Genomic DNA, 21,881 nt, shown 5'->3' with positions numbered 1-21,881 from the left:
AGGAACCACTCAAGACAAAAGTTGTCTTGACGATATTGTCTGCCCTCAGCAAGATACTTCAAAGCAGAGATAAGAGCCTCTGCCCCTGTAGATACTCTGACCTGCAAGTCGCATCAGCCTCAGCCAGGCTAGCACTGGTAAGGGGTTGCAGAAGTTCACTTTAAAGGGCTATTTGCCTGAAAATCGTTTCTTCCATGGACTTCAGAGAAACTGAACTGGGTTGACTTTCAGTACTTATAGCGGGTATTAGTTGCCGGTTTCCCAGCTCAGTGGATCTGGACCAACCAGGTCACTTAGGCTTTCAGACTGTGTCTCTTTCAGAGCTGGCTCTGTGGTGAGCTTTTTTCTAGCCATGGACCATTTGGTTGGTTTTGGATACCAAAGTTCATAACATTCTGATGAGAGCTTCTTGCACATTTTGAGCCAGTTCTTTTGCTTCGTTCTTTGCTTGTCTGCAAACACACTTGTCCAGCCACATTTGAAAGCGTGAAATAGCTTGTTAGCAAATACATTGGTAATGCCATTGAGAAAACAGGCTGCTTTTCTTCATGGACCTTTTACAGGCGTAGAAATAGATATATGCTGCCGACCCACATGGACATTCCTTTTACTAGGAGCATCACTTGTCAATAGGCTACTCAGTGGTATAATTCATGTTGAGATGTATACCTTCGGTTTTTTGTATGTTCAGTGGCTTATGAATAAAAATCACAAAAGAAAAAGTGTGACGATGTAAATGTACTAAATAAAAACTTTTTAAAAATTTTTTTTCTAGGGCTACAGTCTGGGTTTACTATAGACACCAGCAAAGCTGGCCCTGGTACCCTTGCTGTTACAATTGAAGGACCATCAAAGGTGAAAATGGATTGTCAGGAAGCACCAGAGGGCTACAATGTGATGTACACCCCTATGGCTCCAGGGAACTACTTAATTGGAATTAAATATGGAGGACCTAATCACATAGCTGGTAGTCCTTTTAGAGCAAAAGTAACAGGTAAGACGAGGGAGATGGTCTAGATGGGGGCTGTTGATCATGGTGGGTTTCTTTTTTAAAAAAAAAACCCTAACATGGCAAAGGGAGGCATTACTGGGTTGTTCAACGTCTGTTTTATGTAGCTCCGAATTCTTATATTGTTGACCTAACAATGGCAGGATGCTGGTGGAGAACTCTGCTCTGCATCTTACTGTTTGCATCTTACCCTTCTCAGGTCAGCGGCTGGTTAGCCCAGGCATCTCAAATGAAATGTCTTCTATCATGGTGGAATCTGTGACCAGGTCAACGACTGATACATGTTACAGTGCCATTCCCAAATCTTCATCTGATGCAAGCAAAGTTACCTCCAGGGGTGCAGGGCTCTCTAGAGCTTACGTGGGCCAGAAAAACTCTTTCTCTGTAGACTGCAGCAAAGCAGGTAATCCGCCTTTTCAGATTACTGGTTGATTGACCAAACAGAACTTTTCACTTCTGCTGGAGGTCTTGGTCCATAAATAGTCTCGACATCCTTAGCAAATCTTACGTTGCTGAGAAAATGGCTGAGTAGCCATTGACATTGGAATATTAGACCTCTCACCACTTTTCAAGAAGTTGCAGAAGGTAAATGAGCGTGAAACTACTGAAACTTTCAACTCTACTGAAACTTTAATTTTATGTTGTGGTTAGCAAGGCCTGCTTAATATATTTGTATATATCAGTGCAATGTCCTTGCAAAAATATCTTGCCCGTGAATAGCATGTTTGGGCAAATGTACATGTAATGGACCAAATAATGTGAGATATTTTGCTTGGAAATCTTAAATCTTGGAACGCAGAGTGTCTTGTAATCTGCTGTTTCTTGTGGTGACATTCTTTTTCTGCCTTAGGTTCAAATATGTTGTTAGTTGGTGTCCATGGACCTACTACACCTTGCGAAGAAGTATCTGTGAAACATTTGGGAAACCATCAGTACAACGTAACATATGTCGTGAAGGAGAAGGGTGACTATATTCTAGCCGTGAAGTGGGGTGAAGACCACATTCCTGGAAGTCCCTTCCATGTTACTGTTCCATAAGTGGATCTTGTTTCAGAACGTCCTGCTCTCCGAGTGAAATTGTCCAATGTGATACTGTGAGCAGTTCTCCAAGAAAGTATCTTCCTGAACGCAGATCATATTTTAATGCACCTCATATTAAAATTAACTTTTTTAAAGGGTTGTACTTTTGTCTTAACTATCACTTCTATACAATGCAAATCAAGTACATTATTTAGATCATACCATTCTAAATTGATACACAATCATTTAAAAGTGAAGGACAGTCTCCTTCCGTTTTTTTTGTAGATTTTAGAATTTACAAAGTAAACTGGAATATGTCATGGATAATAAGGTATCTTAAACTACTGACTTGTATTGGGTGTTTTTAGACTGGAAATATTTCCTTTAGTTGTAGAGTATCACTCTGGCAATTGTCTGTCTTCTGTAAAGAAATGAGGTAAAATTGGTACTTAGTGTGCCTTTGTATACTTGATTGTCTTTTAATACCTATCGGTGAAACTCAAAATAGTGTTACAGCTAAACACTATAATGTCTTACAAAATGGTTGGCTGTTTACATTTGGGGAAAGTGAGAACTGTTTGCTTTTTTACCCTCCTGGAGGAAACCAAAAGGGGTATCTGAACATTGCTGGAAACCTTCTTCACTAATGTTCTATGCAGTTATAATGCCGTCTTGCTTTAACCTTGATTGTTGTTGACAAGATGCCAAATTAGGTTGACATCCTGGCCAAGATGCCCCTTGCTTCTTGGGCGCTTGAGATCACCTGTGAGCGCCATATATAACCTGCAATAATTCTTCTTCCAAGAGCAGCTAACTATTTCTGCACACAAAATGTTCATTTCTGTATAGCTCACATTGGTTGTAGTGGAAGAATGTGTAACCCCACCCCCACAATCTTTTTAGTTCGCCAAGAAAAGCATATTGGGAATTACTCATTATGTCTTCTGATGATGCTGATGTGAAAGATAGCTGAGGCATTTAGTCTTTAAACGACTCTCTGAATGTTTCTAGCCTAATTAACAGCAAATAGGAGAGTTTTAGTGAAAGGTGTTCGTGCAGAAGTATTTGTCCCTTTATGTTTTGAGAGAAGGAAAATAAATCACATAGCCCATTTCAGCATTCAGAATCCAAGTGTATAAATGATGGTTACTACAATACTGCTGTAGCTTTTAGCAGAATTTTCAGAGCTTTAAATGTGCCTGATGGAAGAAGAGACTTAATGGAAGTAACTCTGTTCCTTTCCCTCTGTTTTAGTAAATGACTTCTATTTGGTTGGCTTTATTTTTGTAGTTTGGGTATCAGTGCACTAAGCCTCTCTAAGCACACTTTCCTGGAGGAGAAATAGGGTAACAGGATTTTAACTGTGCTGTGTGCCTTAATGTGAAATGCTCACTACATTGTAAACTATAAGCAAAAGCAAAATAAACTGGAATAAATGCAAGATTGTAATATTGTATCTCATAACTTATTAAAAACCACAAATGTTTGCTTCATGAAATAAAATGTGCATGTTTTAAAAAAAAATAACACGGAAGGCTTTCTGAGTATCGGTTTTGTTATGTCTTCCATCTAAATGGAATAATTTGTGTCTGTATTGTATGCTTTTCAAAAGGCACTGGAGAAGAGAATAAGGTAGATCAGCAAATGCTCAACATTAGCAGTAGATCTTGAAACATGAGCAAATTCGCCAGTGTATATACTGTATGTAACCTCACCTTTGGTGAGAGCAGCAGGCATCCCCTTGAATTTAGCACAGTAGGCTCCCTCGCTCTTTAAGAATGCGGTTGTGTTTCTCAGAGCTATTTATACCTTAACTCTAAATCGACAGTAATTTTTTTTGTTGTGCTATTTCCATCCTTGAAATACACTCTAGAGCAGCCATTCTTAACCTTTCTTTGGTTATGGCCATAAACACAATATGAAAGAAATATAGACTGAATCAGGTTTATGTAAATTGCATAATGAACCTTATAAGATAGTGTGTGACAAATTCTTTCCAGGTTGACCCAGTCACTTCAAATGTGCCAGGACACACACACACACGCGCGCGCGCGAGGTCTTAGGACCCCCATTGAGAATGACTGATTTAGACACATCCATTTTCAAAATTACCATAGTTCTCTAATAGATAATATTTCCTCATGTAAAATGTACAAGGTTTGTAGCCTGACATAACGCTCAGGAAGTTGCTTGAGACCTTGGTTAGCTGCTGACAGTGTAGATAGTAGTGGACTAGATGGACCTATAATCTGACCTATAATCTGACCTCAGGTACTGCAGCGCTCCATGTAGACCTTTGTGTCCCTGTCTTGCTGCAGGTGAAAATGGGATGTGTTTTACTAATTCTTACTTCCTTCAAAATATTGCCAAGTGAGTCAGCGCAGGCTGTTTACCCATGCATCCATCTTCTTCTTCCCATGAGTTAATCTAAACAAATCATTAGCCATTCAGAGGTTGTCTCTTTAGTTGAAGCGCATATACATGGCTTCATGAACCTGCAAATGAATGTTCATGGCTCATTAAACCTTGCCACTTCATGGCTGATGAAGAGCATTGAGCTGTTTTTTTGTGTTGGAATAGAATCTTGCTCTGAAAGTAAGATTTATTAGTGATGTTGCACTTTGGGCACATGGTAAGAAAGTAGGATTCTCTGGAGAAGACAATGCTAGGAAAAGTGGAAAGCAGCAGGAAAAGAGGAAGACCCAATATGAGATGAATTGACTCCCTACGGGAACCACAGGCTTGAGTCTACAAGAGCAGAGCAAGGCTTTTGAGGACAAGACCTTTTGAAGATTCCTTATTCATTGGATTGCCATAAGTCATAAATGACATGACGTCACATAAAGTGTTTCTTTTTCCAGAGTTGGTCACAATCCAGTAGTGTAGTCTTGTGCCACCTGCTGCCCTCCAGGAGAAGTGAATCATCTGCTCTGGGATAAATAACCTTGATGATACTACTTGCACGCCCACCCACCCCACCCCCAATTTTAAGCACAAGAAACTCTAGGGATAGTTCTTGAAAGAGCAAATACAAAGTTTTTTGTCTCACATTTGCAGTCCTTGTTTAACTGCCCGAGGACACTCTGGTTGAGAAAAGCGTGAGGCAACAATGTCACTTGTTCTGCATTAGCAGTCCTACTAATTAGTTCTAGCAAATCTGCCATATCTGGGCAGTAAATAGATTCCTGGAAATGTATTTTCCGTTACAGTTTATAATTTGGCCTCGAATCTACAAGCTCCCTCTAATGAGAAAAGGGCACCTGGGCTTCCTCCAGCAAGCTTTAATCGTAAGAAGGCAGGGTTCTCTGGCAAAGACAATGCTGGCAGGCAACAGGAAGGCAGTTGGGTTTTGTTACCTTCTGTTATTGCATCTGACGTGCCACTGTGGCAGCTTTTTACAACAGCAGAGATGTTGTAGCATGTCAGTTGTATTGTAAGAAACGCCAACAAAATAAAGGATACAAAGATTGTTTAATCAAATTAAGCATTTGGAGTGCATTTTCTTAACTATTTTGTTAATGTAACTTTCTAATTTTCAGAAAAAGTAGCCACGTATATCATAAAGAGCAACTCTGGTCTGTTCTTTTTTGGTCAGGAATCAATGCTGTCCTTGTTTCCCTCACCTCCAGTGTTAATATTTCTTTTAAGCACGTATAGTCATCCCTTCAACAAAATTCTCAAGAGTGGTTTATGCAACATAAATAAAATTAACAAATACTATGACCAGTAAAAATAATAAGCAAATTAAAACCTGCTCTAGCCCATGCAAAGAGTGGAAGGCCAAAATTAGTAGTTGGAGGGCTGCAGGGTAATGGGGGAAATGAGGGCAGGAAAGTGCTCAGTTGGGTGCTGTGGATGTGCGACGGATAATTGAATATTACAGATCATTAATTGCCTGATGTTCTTTTAAAGTGTTCTTTCCTGTTCCTCTAGTTTGCTAACAATTTCTGGGGTTACTGGGATGTAGTTGTCAAGAGGTGCCTTACATTTATCTTAAAAATTCCATTCCTTTGCTTAAGGATTTTCAAATAAGGGGGAAATCGCTAGGAAAATAAAAATGGTGCTCCAGTCTGGATGCATAACTCAGGAGATAGAATACTTAGCTTGGAAAATGTCAGTGTGGCTCTGCCTGGAATCTTTTGCATGCATAGTCTGCTGTATCACAGAGCTGTAAAGAAGATGTGATAACCCATGAAGTGTATGCAGACCACAGAGAAGTAAGTGCTCTCACAGCATGGAAATTTTGGAGTTGTAATCCCAAGAAGTAACTTCTCCAAGTTTTGACTGTGTCCACTGTGTTTGGAGCTCACACTACAATCTGAAAAGAACCAAAAAAAACAAAATTACAAAGCCCCACCCCCACCCCTGTCAATATGCTGTGTTCCATGCTGTCGCTACCGTCTGCTTTGCAAAGCCTGGGTTATGTTTTCTAGTTGCAGTTATGTCCTCACATCAGCAATGATACAGCTACATAGAAATGCCTGCCTTGTTTTTTTCATGCCACACCTAGGCGTGAAGCCATTTGGACATTCTGGGTTTATGGATCTGTTAAGTTACTCGTCTCTATATGAGCTTCCGTAGTGCGTACTTCTTGAAACTGGGGTGGAGGCCTGGGATTTCTGTCTTGTAATTTATGTCTCTCCACTCCAGGGGTCTGAAATGTTCCCATTCTTTATGGGTGTGTTCGTTCTTGCACTATGATTAAGGCCTTTAAAAACGAAACCAAAGAGATGAGATGGGAGTTTCTCACTATGCAGTTGCCTTCCTCAGCCTTAGCTTTAAAAGACAACTGTTAACATGGGCAAGAAAGACACAGAGGACACACTCAAATGTATTGAACTTCCTGCCCCATGACTGCGTGCTGTGTTTGTGTACATTTCTTGGAACAAATACTGGCACTTATACTGCCCCTGTTCAGCAATGGCCATGAGTACTGCATTGTGAAAGAGGGTCTTTTGAAAAGATGGTTTCACCTGTAACGTACAGTGAACCAGTCAAACCTGCCCTAGGTTGGGGCTATGTTATGCACCCAAATCCTGGGGAGGGTTTTGAGCAGAACATAGAGCCATTTTTTCTGTCGGGGGAGAGGGAGAACAGGCAGGCACCACAAGGAAGCCAATCTAACCTTCTGTGGCTTTTCCTTGAATTTCACTTTGCTTTTCTTTTCCAGGGCAGGTAGAACTCCAGAAATGGAGTCTGGTAAATCCCTTTCCTCCTTACACCGAACTCTACAGAGTTCCAAATAGCTATGTTGGTTAAATCTCCTTGTCTTTAAACCCCTTGCTTGTGTATCTCTCTGTGTGAGAGAGAATATCCCATATACAGTGGTGCCTCACTTAATGAGCGCACCGCAGAACAACGAAATCACATAGCGATGAGGTATTCGCGATCGCAAATGTGATCGCATACTGTTGGCCCCTGTGGGCAAAATTTGCTTTGCAATGATCGGTAAGCGTTTTGCTTACCGATCTTTGCAAAGCGATGCCCGTGGATCAGCTGCTCGGCGGCTCCAAAATGGCTGCGCACAGCGTTTTCGCGCCCTGCCCTCGCTTACCGAGGGTGCGAAAATGGTTGCCGGACCCTGGAAACATCACTGAACTGTGAGTTTTTTGCCCATTTGGAACTTCCCTGTTCCATACAGCGATGTTTTCACATAGCGAGGGTTAATCCGGAACGGATTAACCTCCCTATGTGAGGCACCACTGTAGTTCACCACAAGGTGTGTAGATAGATGGGGAAAACGCCTTTTTGTTTCATTTTCAACCTCAGCTGCCACGGAGCATCTGCTGAGTTGTAAAGTAATCTGCTGGACAATTTTAGCAGCAAATCAAGCTGAGAAAGATCATTTGACCACGAGCAAAGAAATCCTCTCAAGTGCAGCCTTGTCATACATTCTAAACAGTATTTTGTGGGGTGGGAGAGGGAACTGGGCCATGCAGACTGGCCTCGGGGTTGCATGGCTGTAATCTGAGTTTAGCTCCCTAGGCCCTTTTGTGTTTGTTTCCTTGGACACCAACAGAGGCAGGCAATGTTAACTCGCTCCACGCTCATTCAAGGACAGTTGGCAAACGGTCTCTAGGCATCACCTCTTGGGGGGGCATGAGGGGCCTCTTGACTACACGGGAGCAAAATGCCTGGAGAGAGCTTATTAAAAAGGAGGCCTTTTGCAGAGTCAGCTGGAAGGCAAAATATGGGCCCAAATACCCTCGCCGAGTGCCTGACTACGGAACCTCCAGGAAGAAGTGCTCCTTGCCAGCTATCCGTCTTCCTGAGAAGAACGGCGCGAGCTCTTCTACACGTGAAGAAGTAACTGTGAAAAAGGAAGGAGAAGGAGAGCAGGCGCCCGGAGCAAAGAAGGGTGTCGGTTTTCAGGAACCTTTTCCAGAGATGAGGGCCCCCACCCCGGAGACCACCCAGCTGCTTTACCAGGGCTTTTCCCATGAAGGTGAAGGGAGACGCCACTACCTCAAGGAGAGGACAATGAAGAGCCCTGAGGAAAAATTCTGTTATCCAGTGCTGTCATCATGGGAGTATGGCTGGCGCTTAGGTAAGCATGACTTGGTTGTGGTAGCCACATTGATCACCTCACACCATAAAAAACATGTCATGGGCTTAAGAAAATAAAATCGTACCTTGGTGGCAATACAAACAACAATGTTTACAGCGTTATTTCCCATCTTCTTCAGTGGCTTTCTTGAGGAAAAGCTGTTACATAGCTTGTGTGGAGTTGGTACATCTTGAGTTATCTGATGGGGACAAGAAACGGCCTTTTTCATAGGACTGCAACTTTCTGCTGAAGCAATCTAGGATGGCTGTTTTTTTGCTTTTTCTAAAACCAGCAGACAACTCAGCCAGGCCTTTGGTATGCAAGTGAGACAGCTTAGGAAAGGAGTCTTAACTCCTCGGTGCTGGTTCTCTTTGTGGTGGTGTTCTTAGCTTAATTGTTAGATGCCTTGAAATGCATGGCATAAAGTAAATAAACACAAATATGTTATAGGCATCTTAAACTGCCTTAGACCATAGTGGAACTGGCCACTGTTAGAAAAAAACAAGACTGCAATAACAGAACGATTTGCTTGTCCTACCCATTCCTGTTACTATGTTTAGCACTGCTGAGGTAGCTGTCACATCATCTTCTGTGTGCAAGAAAAAAAAAGACCTTCAGAAGACCACTGGATTACCAGTGATGTTTGATGCACACAAACCAACCTCCAAACTGGTTTTGCGTGTCAGCCTGTGTTTACCTTATTTACTTCAGTTGGGGTTGGAAAGTACACTTAGATGTATTTGTTTGCACTGCTATCTTTTTAATCAGACCTGATTCTGCAAATGGAGGGGGCAAAAATCTAAAACAACAACCAAAGTGCTGTTCATTTGCCTAATTTCTCAGCAGGCAGAAATTCAACAGGTGAAGCTTTGACCATGAAACGATAGGAAAGCCGTACCTACTAGCTTTCTGCATAGTCTACTGCCCACCATTACAGACAGGGGAGGAGGAAAGTTTGCACTCCTCATGGATTTGACCTCTAGTTTTATGCATTATTGTTTTCTTAGCAGAGCTTTGCTCAGTAGGAGTTGTAGAACCTAGAAGATCCTCAGACCTTTCAGCTTCATTCAAAGGGAGTAATAGTCAAAATGGGATTCAATGGTTCTCTTCAGTCAAGACCAAACCCAGCATTTAGCCCAGCTGCTAGTCTAGAAAGCTGCAGCTTCAGGTGGTGAACTCAAGAGTGGGTTTGTCAGTCATGGCAGTTAAATGCTTCTTGGAGATTTCATCATCAGCCAGGAAATGGATGACACATTTATCTCTCTTTCCTTATCTGCTTACAGCGTGTGACTGTTTTGCAAAAGAGTGTGAAAATCACATCATTTGCCCATCGGTGCTGTGCTCAAAATTGTTCAAACAGGTTTATTTTCCAGGGATGTTGTTACATGATGTTACTGGTCTGGTTCTTTGTACACTGCACTCTAACTTAGATGACGCAACAACAACACGGATTAAACTCTTTTCTGAAACAGAGCTGTCAATATGAATTTTAAATATTTTTTTTAAAAAAAGGAAGAAAAGTTGATGCCCCACAGAGCATTCAATTTAACATTCAAAGAAAAGAAGCAACAGAAAGAGAGGAGGTGGAGGGTGGCAAACAATACAAAGGGTAACAAGGCAATGTGTCTGTGTTTGCTCTCTAGTTACATACGTTGCAGAGTTTTGAATTTCTGGTAAAATTTTCTTTTGTTGTGCAGCAGAAGTACCAATATCAACAGAGGACAATATATAGGCACAGAGTCCACCCCTGTCTCATTGACTGGCACTTAAAATCTTAATAACTCACTCTCAGACATTTATAAGTGAAAGCATAAACACATTTATTTACTTACAATTGCTTGAAATTATATACTTTTATATCCAGCTTTCTTTACTGCACTCATACTTGGCACCCAACTGAACTAATCAACAGCAAACTAGCAGCTGACAACAACAGACCAAAGAGAGGGGGAAAGCACTCAGCAGAGAGACAGGGCTTTTTTTTTTTAAATCAAAGGCCAGAGGGAAGAATTAATTAGTGCTGGATAGACAGAGAATCAGCCCAGCCCAGAAAAGTCCCTTTCAGTCAAACAAATTACAGGCAGCATGGTTGCAAAGAAAACTCCAACAACATTACCTAGGCTTAATTGCAGTAGAAGATAATGACTCAATAGTGTGCAGCGATAAAAAACAAAACATTACTCCCTTGACTTTGGAGAGGTGGATATTTTGGCTTTTTATAATATTTTGAAATATTAGTATTTATATTCTACCATGATTTTAAATAAAAAGGCTTGTACTGTATTTAAATATCAACTTTTGGAATTATAATTAGGATATATAAAGCATTTTAAAGATCAATTTTACTTGTTAATTAAGTTATCTTGTATAGTGATCTTATTATTTGATTTTTTTCCCCACCAGGAGATGTGCTTAAAGATATTGGGACACCAATTCATGGCAAATCTCGCATTGTAAAGGATACTTTCTACTTCAAAAATGGAGTCTTCTATCACCCTTCAAAAACTGACAAGCTGTCATGAATATTAATGCTGCCTGAAATGCAGAAATATTTGTACGTGATTCCCTTGCATGGATCTTTGTTGTAGTAGCAGATCACACTGACTCCATCTATTGAATCCATATTTATTCATTCATAGAGTAGGGCCATAAAACTTAATAGTGATTCATTATTTCATGAGGTGGTCTCTATACATGACTACATCTGGAAACAATCCTATCTAATTACTTCCATCTGTAATTACTATCGTACATTTGGAATAAGCCTCTAACACTGCTCTGTCTGTAACATGCCATGATTCCTGCACAACAGATGCACAATAACTATGATTTAGCTCACTGGTTCCCCGTCATTGGCCCCAAATGTTCTTGGACTACAACTCCCAGAAGCTGAGCTGACATTGCCGATACTCAGGTCTTCTGAGAGTTGTAGTTCTAGGACCTTGGTGAAACTATGGGCCAATCTTCCTTGGAACCCACCATGATTTGTACCGTTGTGCTGTTGAAATTTGGTGAAAAGCATGCCGTCAAATCTTGGCAGCAAACCAGAAATACTGCTTTATTTTTTAAAAAATTGCTTGGTTTCAAGCCTTTTTGAACAATTCCTTCAAATTTTCACTTGTTTTAAAGGGAGATTTATGGTTGGTTGCTCTGTTGTATCACATTACGTTCTTTGTTTTAATTATTTTCACTGATAGAAATGAGCCCCTAAAACATTGGTATGATGAACAATGCTAATCACAAAGGACTTATGACTATAATTATATATTAAATCCCACAAAGGCATGCTGGTTGATTCCTTGTCATGGGAGCAAATAGCCATTGGAGAATAAAAAATGGTAATGGTGGATACAGACATCCCTGCGGTTCTCATTATTTCCCCTATTGATCTTCAGAGATAGATGTTACTGACTTGCAAGATTATCCTGGTTACTTGAAAGGATGGTTCAAATGCAAACCCACAGTATTTCCTGTATCATATTTAAAACACAGCTCATGGGTCAGTTGCTTTGGGGGCAAAGGAGAGACTTCTAAGCGATCTTGGAGGTGAAACTGGGGCTACCCTAATCCTCTTATTTTCAAGACTGGAAACTTAGCCAACCCGGGACTGCCACTGGCCGTGAATTCTGGGAACTGTAGTTCCCCAAAGAAATTTTCCCCAAGCTCTGGCTCCTTATCACTCCCTAGAGTAAAACCAGGTCTGCCTGTTTGTTTTGAAAGCTGGGAGCTGACAGCCCTGGGTTGCTCCCAGCAGCTGCCTTACAGACAGGAAAGGTGGACAAAGGCTCTCTTGTTGCTCCCCTTGGTGTCTGGCTGGTGTAAGAAGAACAGAAGATTTAAGACAGAAATAGGAGCCTCTGTTTACCTTCTGGGTGCTCATGCTGTGGAGGCTGCTGCACAAGACAGGTGTGCTTTTCAGGGCTGCCACGTTCAGGACAACAAGCCGTTTAAATGCAAGGTGAGTTCCTCAAAATCTGAAGGTGCTTCCCTGGAGCTGAGAAAAATGGTAGGGCAGCTTGTATTCTATAGACAGTCAGTAATTGACTGTGTAGCTTCTGCTATTCTCTCCATTTGACCTCCTCCTGGCTGATTTATCTGTTGCTTCCTTCTCTCCCTTTTCCCTTTTCATTTTCTTTCCCCCTTTTTCTTTGGGCTTTAGTTGCTTTTCTGAGTAGTTGGTGAGATCCTGTGACTCACAGCTCCGCAGAGACCACTTGACTAGAACAAAATATCTTAAAGCAGAACACTGCGAAATAAATGGAGTGATTCAGGCTCTAAGATTTCAGCATGCTAATGTATCTCAACAGTGGTTCCTTTTTAACCAAATGTGAATAATACAGTCAGGCTGTAGCACCGTAGGTTTCATGTTATGATTTGATTGAAATGTGATAGCAACCTGAAATATATTTTGGTTTTATGATTTAGTACAGGAGAAGTTTCCAAGGGGCTGCAAAGGAAGAAGTAAAGAAAATTTCAGCCAATGATATGACATGGGGCTGCTACTTTTATCTGTGCTTCATAAAGCCATGGTTGCTGCTTGAGTTGGTCCACAGACCAACTTCATGTTTTGATTTTGTACCACGCTATGCCTAGATTTCTCCTGTCTGTCCACCCCTGAGTGTGGGAGAGGGCAATGGGGGTGGTCCCTCAACTCCAAAATGTATTTAGGCTGGGGCACAGTCTCTCCTCACTACTCTGGAGAAGAGCGTTCCTGGGCCGCAAGGCCATCCAGATGCATAATGCTTGCTCTTATTTAACGTTGGCACTTTAACGATTGTGCAAAGTGTACAAGGTTTGGACATTCAAATATACAATAACAACACAAACCCACTGAGATATAGATTTGCAAAAAAAATTATGTATTCATATATGCTGTGGCCTTTATAATAATGAGCTTATTTGCAATAGTTTCCAACCTTTCCTTACTATTGTGTTACATTATTCTTTTCACAATCTGATAACAGAAAGAGAAAGCTTGTAGGATGCTCAGCACTGCATTTTTATATGTTGTAAGAGAAAGTATGGGGGGTCTGTAAGGGGAGGGCAAGAAAAAGTAACGAGGTGCTCCATCCCATGAAAAAGTGTTGAGGACTTCCTTGAGACCATCACAAAGGTTCAGAACAGGTAATATATTAATGATTTTCCTGCATAGGAAAGGAAGCTAATATTGTGTTGTGCTAATTAGAATGATGGACTAAAATGTGAGAGACCCAGGTACAAGCCCTCACTGAATCATGAAACACACCCAGTGGCTGTGGAGCAGTCACTCCCTTTTATCCTGGTCTACCACACAAGGTTGTTTTGAAGATAATGCCACAGAAGAAATCCATGCTGTCAGGTCAGGGACTTCAGTGCCTTCATATCTCCCGAAAAGCTGTACAGAACTTTATAAACCTCTAGAGACAAAATCAGATGCTTGTGTCCATCACAGCCAGCATTTATCCCTGAGAAAGGGTTAATTGCACAATGAAATCAGACACTCATTTCCAACCATATCAAGTTTCATCTGGGTATCAAGGTATAAACCCTTACATTGTTGCAATAATTCCAGGAAACATAGATTTGTCTAATTTTATAAGATTTATTTATCTACATTGCTTCTATGTTCCATAAGCATGAACATACCCTGAATGTTGAAAACATTCAAAAGTCTTACAGCTATGGAAAACAGCAAGTACAAATGCTTAAAAAATATGAAAACTAAACTTAAATTGCAGACAAATACTTAAGTCAGATTATTATTACCTTTCAAATAGCTTACATTATAATAGCAGTAGCTTACATACTAAAAATGGCAGCACTTATAGTCTAACAAGCAAATTGACTAGGAGACAATACAACTCTAAAATACCAAAGTTTTAAAATTAAAAATATGTTAAAGAAAATTACTTAGTCTCTATGAATAATAATAAAATTCTGAAGCTCTGCTGATGCTTTTACTGTTACACTATTGTTGTTGGTATCCAGTGTGTGTGACATGGCGTGTTGCTGTGAATGTTTATGTATGTATGTATGTATGTATGTATGTATGTATGTATGTATGTATGTATGTATGTATGTATGTATGTATGTATGTATGTATGTATGTATGTATGTATGTATGTATGTATGTATGTGTCCTGCCTTCCTATATTTATAATTCTTTCAGTTGTTTACTTTTCCATTCAAACTCTTTTCCAGGACCTGCAAGTTATAGGAGTCTGATACACCAAGGATAATTTTTAATAGGAATCTGTATTCTTGCACCTCTAGTTACCTCAAGGGCTTGTAACTCAGCATCTGGCAGGTTGCATCTTTATTATGACTAAAATTTTGCAAAGCTTGGAGGAATAAAGATCTATAGAAAAAACAACAACCCAGGTCCAACAAAGTACTGTAACACAAGAGTATTGTAACTGCAAAGAATGCAAATTATATGACCTGTCAGGACTATTAACATATTGAAACATAAATACGTTCTACTTATTTCAATGTGCTTTCAATTCTCTCTTTTGTTTATGCTCTGTTATCATTTGGAAAGCAATGTCAGGAATGCTATGGTACAGTGATCTTGCTTGGCCGGAGTGCTGGCTAATGGTTTTCACAATGATGTCAGTAAACTGTTGTTCAAGCCTCATTTTAAAAATGCAATGTATTTTCTTAGGACTATTTTTTGTACACCCCCCTTAATTATTTTAGCACCCTATAAATACAACGTTTCATAACAATTCCTTTTGGAGAAGTGGAACATAAATGTTATTAATAAGTACAACAAAGGAAGGAATCCTCACTACCCCTGGCTAGCAAAAAAACAATATAATAAGCAACTTACACTGTTTCTGGAAGGTGCATGTGCTTGGGCTTCAATTAATCTAAGAGGAAGAGGACATTTAAAAAAGAAAAGAAAAGAAATAAACCACAGCCAGCTTCTCTTTGAGTGCTCTTGCGGATCTGAGTTCAGACAAGAATGTTGGACTTACAGAGCTGGCATTGTGGGGGAGAAGAGATTTCATTTCCCCCTCACAATTGCAATAATTCACAACTGCAGATGTGCAGCTGCACCAGAGCAATGACACCCCCGCCCCCCAGTAGCGAGGCCAGATGGCTGTTGGAGGCAAGAAGCAAGCAGGCTGTTATGCAGATAAGGCCAGAAAGGCTCAGTCTGTGCAAAGCAATGAGCCAGCTAAGTTCTGGAGTCAAGTGACAGGAGTGTAACACACCCACTCATGACAGGTTTGCACGTAAACCTTGCAACCCGAAATGATATTTTACTTCAGTCAAAGTAAATTAGAGGACCGGAATACTCATTCTTGATCAAACTATTCTCTCTTACATTCTTTTCTTCTTCTTCTTCTTCTTCTTCTTCTTCTTCTTCTTCTTCTTCTTCTTCTTCTTCTTCTTCTTCTTCTTCTTCTTCTTTTTCATTGATGTTGAACTTAAATGTCTGCGCAAGGAGGACAGGAGAAGCTCAAAGTCAGTATAAACTGTACAGGCAGAAACGTACCAGCTAGTCTTAGGCAAGCCACTATTGGTCCACCTCATTTTCTCCATTTGCAACATTGCAAGTCTCTTGTGCTGTAATATTATACATGTTTACCCAGAAACAATTTCCTTTCCTTTTGATGCATGGCTTCCATTGTAAATGTGAGTAGGATCCGTTTCTTAACTAACCTACCCCAATGAATTGTGAGTCATGTGCTGTCCTAAAGGGCAGGCGATGGTGTTGCCCACAGTGCCTAAGATGGAATAGATTCAGCCCAAAAAAGTCAACAGGTACGGTATACTGTGGAAAGTTTGGGAACAATTACTTGTTATATTTATATTTCTGTTCCTTCTGTGACTCACAGCCATTTAAAAAAGGATACAGACATGATTTGGATTCCTGCACTGAGCTGGGGGTTTGCACTTGATGGTCTTATAAGCCCCTTCCAACTCCATTATTCTACAATTCTATAAATGGGTTCTTGTTACTGAACTATGGAAAATGTGTGGCTTAAGAAAATATATACAGAATGAAGAGGGACTACAGCCTGAAAGTAGAATCAGGGTGGTATTAATAGCAGCCAACTCTAAAACAAAAATAACCACTGACCACACAAAAGGAATTACGTCTTTTAAACCCCTGAAAGAAGGTTTATGGCAGCAGAAATTTCTACAGTTTCTTTTTACATGTTGAAGCGTCACATACCAGGTTATCTTGATGGGGTAATCTTGTGTCTGAAGAAGTGTTATCACACACACACGATTTTACAAGCCTTCTTCTGTGTCACAAGTTCCTATTATACCATTTTGGAACAGGTTATGTCACATATGAGTTGGGCATCTAGATGCTGTCTTACTGTTGTATGTTTGCAACTCTGAGGTTTGTGGTAGCAATGCAGGAGAATGATCAGCATAAACATAGGAAAATCAAACAAATTAAATTCAAAACACAGCACTCAACCTATTAAAATCCCATTCAGCCATAGGCCAACTTGCCCCTGGTCTGATTAAAAGCCTATGAGCCTGCCAGCAAATTGATTTCTCTCTCTCTCTCTCTCTCTCACACACACACACACACACACACACGTACATGCACATGCACACACACATGCACAGCTTCCTCAACTAAGCAGCACCTCAGGAAAGCTTTTACTTGTCTCTTTATCTGTTTGCCTCTGGTGGACCCAAGATCTTAGGCGGATGGTGATCCTAGAATTCAAAAATAATGTATATTCATGTTCATTGGGCTGACTCATAACTTGGACAGGAAAGGAATCCCACCTGAAATTTTTGGGGACGTCTCCCCACTCCCACAGCTCCCATCCAAAAGTTGCCACTACTGTCACTCCGTTCATGAAGCCCATCTACAAACTGATGGTTTTTGACAATACTGGTGATGCCAAGGAAAGGCCAGACAGAATCCTTTGTCATGCTCTGCCATGCTGCCTCTCAACATAATGTGGTGTACATGAAAATATTGCAGTGGTCGGAAGCATTGAGTTGCATAAGTGAAGGAATGAGAGCATGGGAGTCAAAGCGAAGTGAAACCACTTGGGAGGGATTAGTTTCATTTCGTATGTGAACATATTTTTCCTGGGAGCCAAGAATTGATTGTTTTTTGATGGAAGAAGGGAAGGAGAGGTTGTGTATTTCTGGCTTCTTCTTCTTCCTAAGTGGAATGAAGCCATTTTAAAGGAATAAGTTTATTGTCAACAGAAATTTCTGCAAACCATTATCTGCGAATATTCCCAGTCGAGTCACAAGGAAATGACTTCACTAGAGAAAATGAGAGTTTGTCCTGAGTCAGAAATGAAGAGCTGAACCCAGTATTTCCTACCTCTGTATTTGCTCAGCCAAGGATTGGGCTAATGCAAATATGACTGTCATCCTGGGCTTGGCCTGCCAGTCTCCAGAGGACATCCGTAGCAGTAAGAGTGTAGTTTTATCAACTTTTTTTAAAAAAGTTGCATACTCACAAGGACATGCAGAAACATTTAATGCAGTTTAAATTTAAATCTCAGAAGAATTTTCACTAAATAAAAAATTGACAAAGCAATTATGACTAACAAATAAATCAAAACAGAAGAATGTTTTATACATATACGTACATTAATGTTCCCTTTAGACTAGTAGGAAAGAATTAATGCTCCCTCTGGTGGGAGAAATAGTGTAACACATGGAGAAAGATTTTCTGCAAGAGAAAATGTCAAAGTAGGCTTTCTGAAATGTTGCTTATTTGGTCTTTCGTGTCAAAGAGTACAGCAGCTTAGTACCAAACTTGTATTTAACTGCTCTGGAAACTGGTGATTAGTCCCCCGTCTCCCTCTTCCTTGCCCTTTCAGGGAATTCACTCTTGGGTACAGCAGGAAGAAATCTCTGTGACTGCCCAGACAGGGGAATTTGGAGCAATCTGCTTTGCGCATAAAAAGTTCTTATCTTCAGTCTCATCTGTCTTATCTCAAATGCAACTCTTCCCTTCACACTGGAGATGAGGATGATTCGCACAGATCTTTGTGAGCAAAGTTCATCTGGCTTACTCGTAAGAGGCCAACAGCAGCAGAGGGCAACGGCAAGCTTGTGGCGATGATCTCTGTGGTAGCAGCAGGAGGGAAAAACATTAGGGTGAAGATTGGGGAGATGGAAGGGAGAGATCACACACACACAGCCTCCCCCCCCCCCCATTTCCACCTGAGGCTCTGCTGCCTTTTGGGAGTGGAGCCCATGGAGCTGACATTGCCCCTTCACCAAATGAAGGGAGCAAAGTTTCCTTCCAACAAATTTATAAAAGCAGACAAGACTCAATGGTTTCAAAAAATGAAGAACTCTTCTGTAAGAAGTATAGTAATTGTATTTTTTATGATTATATATATTTTATATTGATATATTTTATGTTGTAAGCCGCCCCGAGTAGACATGGTCTAGAGGGGCGGGGTATAAATTAAATAAATAAATTAAATAAATAAATAAATAAATAAATAAATAAATAAATAACCCTCTCAGGTTTCCATGTCTCCTCTGCTCTGTCCTTTCCACCCTCTCCTAATTCTTTCTGATTTGTCATTTTGTTTGTTCTTTTAACTTTCTCAGAGGGCTAAGGCCGAGAACATGATGATGCACAGCTATGATTCCTGAATGCATGTATCAGAAAAATGAGTTTTGAATCAGGGATTGACCTGCTCACTGAGCTATTGAGACGTAATCATTTCTAATAGGTCTTTCCCCCCCCAACTCGAAAGATATGGATTAGGGTTGCCCCCCTCAGCAGCATCCCATCCCCTGATTTTTCAAGTGCAAAATTTCCCAGTCAGAATCCTCCCTCCCAAAGAGAAAGGTGATGAGGAAGAGGAGGTTCCAGCCCAAAATATGTTGTTTTGACATAGTTTGGGCAGTTTGATTTATGTATGGAAACCAAACACTCCTTAACGTGTGTATCAATTGTGTTACGTGTCACTCAAGATCATCGTAAACTGATACACACAACCTACCTACTTCTTTTCTTATTTCCGCAATGGCATATGTATCAATTTGCAGCGGCACATTTTTCCTCAACTGAATACTTTTTATGCATGTTTTAAAATGGAACAGAACAAAACAAATGTTCACTGAGATGCTGTGCCAAATCTCAATGTTCAGGTATGTGATCACTTGAACCGATGCAGAATAACAATGCAGAGGATGAGCACAGGAACACACACACACACACACAAGGGCCCTTGCGATGTCACAGAGGTAGGACAAAGGATGGAAGGGGGACATTTTTCTGAGGCTATGTGCTGCCACTGCTGCTGCCACTGCTGTCAGGGCTTGTGCCACAAGAAGGCCTGTGGACTATAGTATAGTGGATATTGCAATTAAGCCTGCTTCAAAAGGAATGGTGGGCCCAACCAGAAGATGGAAGCAGGGGGAGGGCAGCAGGAAGAGGGGCCAGAGAAGCAAGGCACTCATGCCCACTTGGAATAAAAGACAGAAAAACACCTTCCCACTGAGCTGTGGTGCCAGCTGGGCATGGGTGGAGGTTGGTGCCACCTCTCACACACAGAAATTAGGCTTCCACCTCCTCCAGCGCTGCTCACCCTGAAATTTGTGTCCTAGCCTAGACACCCAGAGAAGAGCAATCATTCCCCAAGACTTCAGCCAGTCTTTGAGACCTAGCAATTCTCATTCATCTCTCTCTGAAGGCTTCTAGCCAACTTAACGTGTCTGGACAAGTTTCTCCAACTTCTTGTTTTCTTTGGAATTTTATTTCGAAATAAAGTTAGATGTACAGGCCACCCAAAGGACGGACACACATATTGGAAAGTAAGGTTCTTCATGTGAACCTCTCCACGTGTTGAATCACTGGGTGGAGGAGTTTACTTGATGCCCTAAGGGAAAGCCCACAAGCAGGACACGGGAGCAACACTGCTCTCCCACTCATTTTCTCCATCAAGTGGTATTGAGAAGCCTAGGACTTTTGATAGTGGTGGTTATTCATAACCACAATGAGCAGCAGCAGTCAATAGCCTTATGCACTGTTGTATGTGGGTATTGATAAGTAGTCATCAATGAAAGAAATGGCCCCTGAAGGCCACTGAGTAACAGTTGTAAACAAGCCTACGTTGAAGGAAATTACATTGAATTCCGGGCGTTCACAACCATGAACGGCAGGAATGCATCACCAGTCATTAGTCTAGACTGGTGCTGATTAACTCATCCCTAAAAGGTAGATCAGCTGAACTGCAGCCCACCTCTACCAATCAGCTTTACTGTACTTAATGCTGCCTTTTATAGAAGCAGCATATGATGACTTCGGGATGACAAAAGGGGAGAATCACTAGGACTTCTAAAAGGAAGTATACCAATACCAACAGAGCTGCAGTCTGCTTAAGTAATCCCCACTCTTTGTTCCTAGTCAGTCAAACTTTCTGCCTTTTACATTCAGCCACATTCTTCTTTTAGGGCTCATGTTTAGCTTCTCAAGAGAGAAATATGGAAATATCTCATCACTTCTTTCGTTTCCTCACCCTTCCACCCAAATTTCAAAATAATACTGTAACGCAGGCTTTCAAAACGCCGTAGGAAATCTCAGTTCAGTCCTGAGCTAGTTCTGCCCTTTCCCCTTCTTCCTGTTTCCCTTTCCTGCCCTATAACAAAACATCAATATGTAATTTCCATTTATATACTTCAGGCTTTGTGGTCCAATTTGATCAACTATGTACGAAACCGATGACAGTGATTCTAAACCAAACATAGTGATTCAGTTTGGGGAACCAGATTAAAAAGAACACCAAAAGCCACCAGACTATCTCATCAGGTTAATGTTTTTGAAAGGTCATAGCATGGGGAAGACAAACAAGATGATTATTTTAAAAGGAAAATACAGATTAGCACAATAAGACGAGAATCCCAAAGGGAGGATACATGTTGGCCTGGAGAACAATGGAAGAAGTTGCTGGGGAAACACAACACAGGAACTGACACTTAATTCCATACTCTGTTCTAATTTTAATTGCCCAAAACTAAAGGCAAAACAACAGCGATGGGATGGGGAGACAGGCATGACAACTTGTTGACACCACCCAAACCAGACATGTTCTTAGAACTGACACCAACTCTTTCCATAACATAGTGGTTGTCACTTAGGAAGGAAACCAAACATTCCAGGAAAAGTGAGATCCTGAGCAAGAGGCCATGGCCTTTGTCTCATCGCAGTGGAGAGCTGGACAGGCGGAATGTTGCCCTGGCTGCAGTGATTCACTAATTTACATTTGTTTCGACTGTAACTCCCATCAGTTCTAACATAACTGGTAGTGAAGAATGCCTGGAACTGCAGTCCAGCAACAATAGCACACTTTACCCACCTTT

General features: G+C 40.9%; 3 protein-coding genes across 6 annotated transcripts in view; all 3 read left to right on the top strand.

Moving 5' to 3' along the window:
* FLNB (filamin B) overlaps positions 1–3,556 on the top strand; it is a 107,201-nt gene extending 103,645 nt beyond the window's left edge. For all 4 annotated transcript variants that reach the window (XM_020799901.3, XM_020799899.3, XM_020799898.3 and 1 more), the window contains 3 exons: positions 776–994; positions 1,209–1,412; positions 1,860–3,556. In XM_020799901.3, coding sequence (XP_020655560.3) covers positions 776–994; positions 1,209–1,412; positions 1,860–2,047 — 611 coding nt within the window. In that variant the 3' untranslated portion in view covers positions 2,048–3,556. The remainder of the gene's footprint in view (positions 1–775; positions 995–1,208; positions 1,413–1,859) is intronic.
* A 4,381-nt stretch (positions 3,557–7,937) lies between these two features.
* LOC110082410 (protein SPMIP1) lies at positions 7,938–11,933 on the top strand. Its single transcript, XM_020799902.3, has 2 exons — positions 7,938–8,576; positions 10,980–11,933. Exons 1-2 carry the CDS (start codon positions 8,129–8,131, stop codon positions 11,096–11,098), a joined length of 567 nt encoding a protein of 188 aa, XP_020655561.2. The 5' UTR covers positions 7,938–8,128; the 3' UTR covers positions 11,099–11,933.
* Positions 11,934–12,278: 345 nt separating this feature from the next.
* The window catches only part of ABHD6 (abhydrolase domain containing 6, acylglycerol lipase), an 88,778-nt gene continuing 79,175 nt past the window's right edge, over positions 12,279–21,881 (top strand). Inside the window, exon 1 of the mRNA XM_072989574.2 lies at positions 12,279–12,534. The gene's annotated coding sequence lies outside the window, so the exon portion shown is untranslated. The remainder of the gene's footprint in view (positions 12,535–21,881) is intronic.

This window comes from Pogona vitticeps, chromosome 2 (assembly GCF_051106095.1).
Source record: "Pogona vitticeps strain Pit_001003342236 chromosome 2, PviZW2.1, whole genome shotgun sequence".
NCBI classification, from domain to species: Eukaryota; Metazoa; Chordata; class Lepidosauria; order Squamata; family Agamidae; genus Pogona; species Pogona vitticeps.
Note: the sequence above shows the minus strand (reverse complement) of the source record. Positions and strands in the feature narration are given on the sequence as shown.

Coding starts and splice junctions, on each gene's coding strand:
- LOC110082410 (XM_020799902.3), top strand. CDS start 8,129: ATGAGGGGCCTCTTGACTACACGGGAGCAAAATGCCTGGAGAGAGCTT. Junction 8,577..10,979: donor GGAGTATGGCTGGCGCTTAG/GTAAGCATGACT, acceptor TTTCCCCACCAG/GAGATGTGCTTAAAGATATT.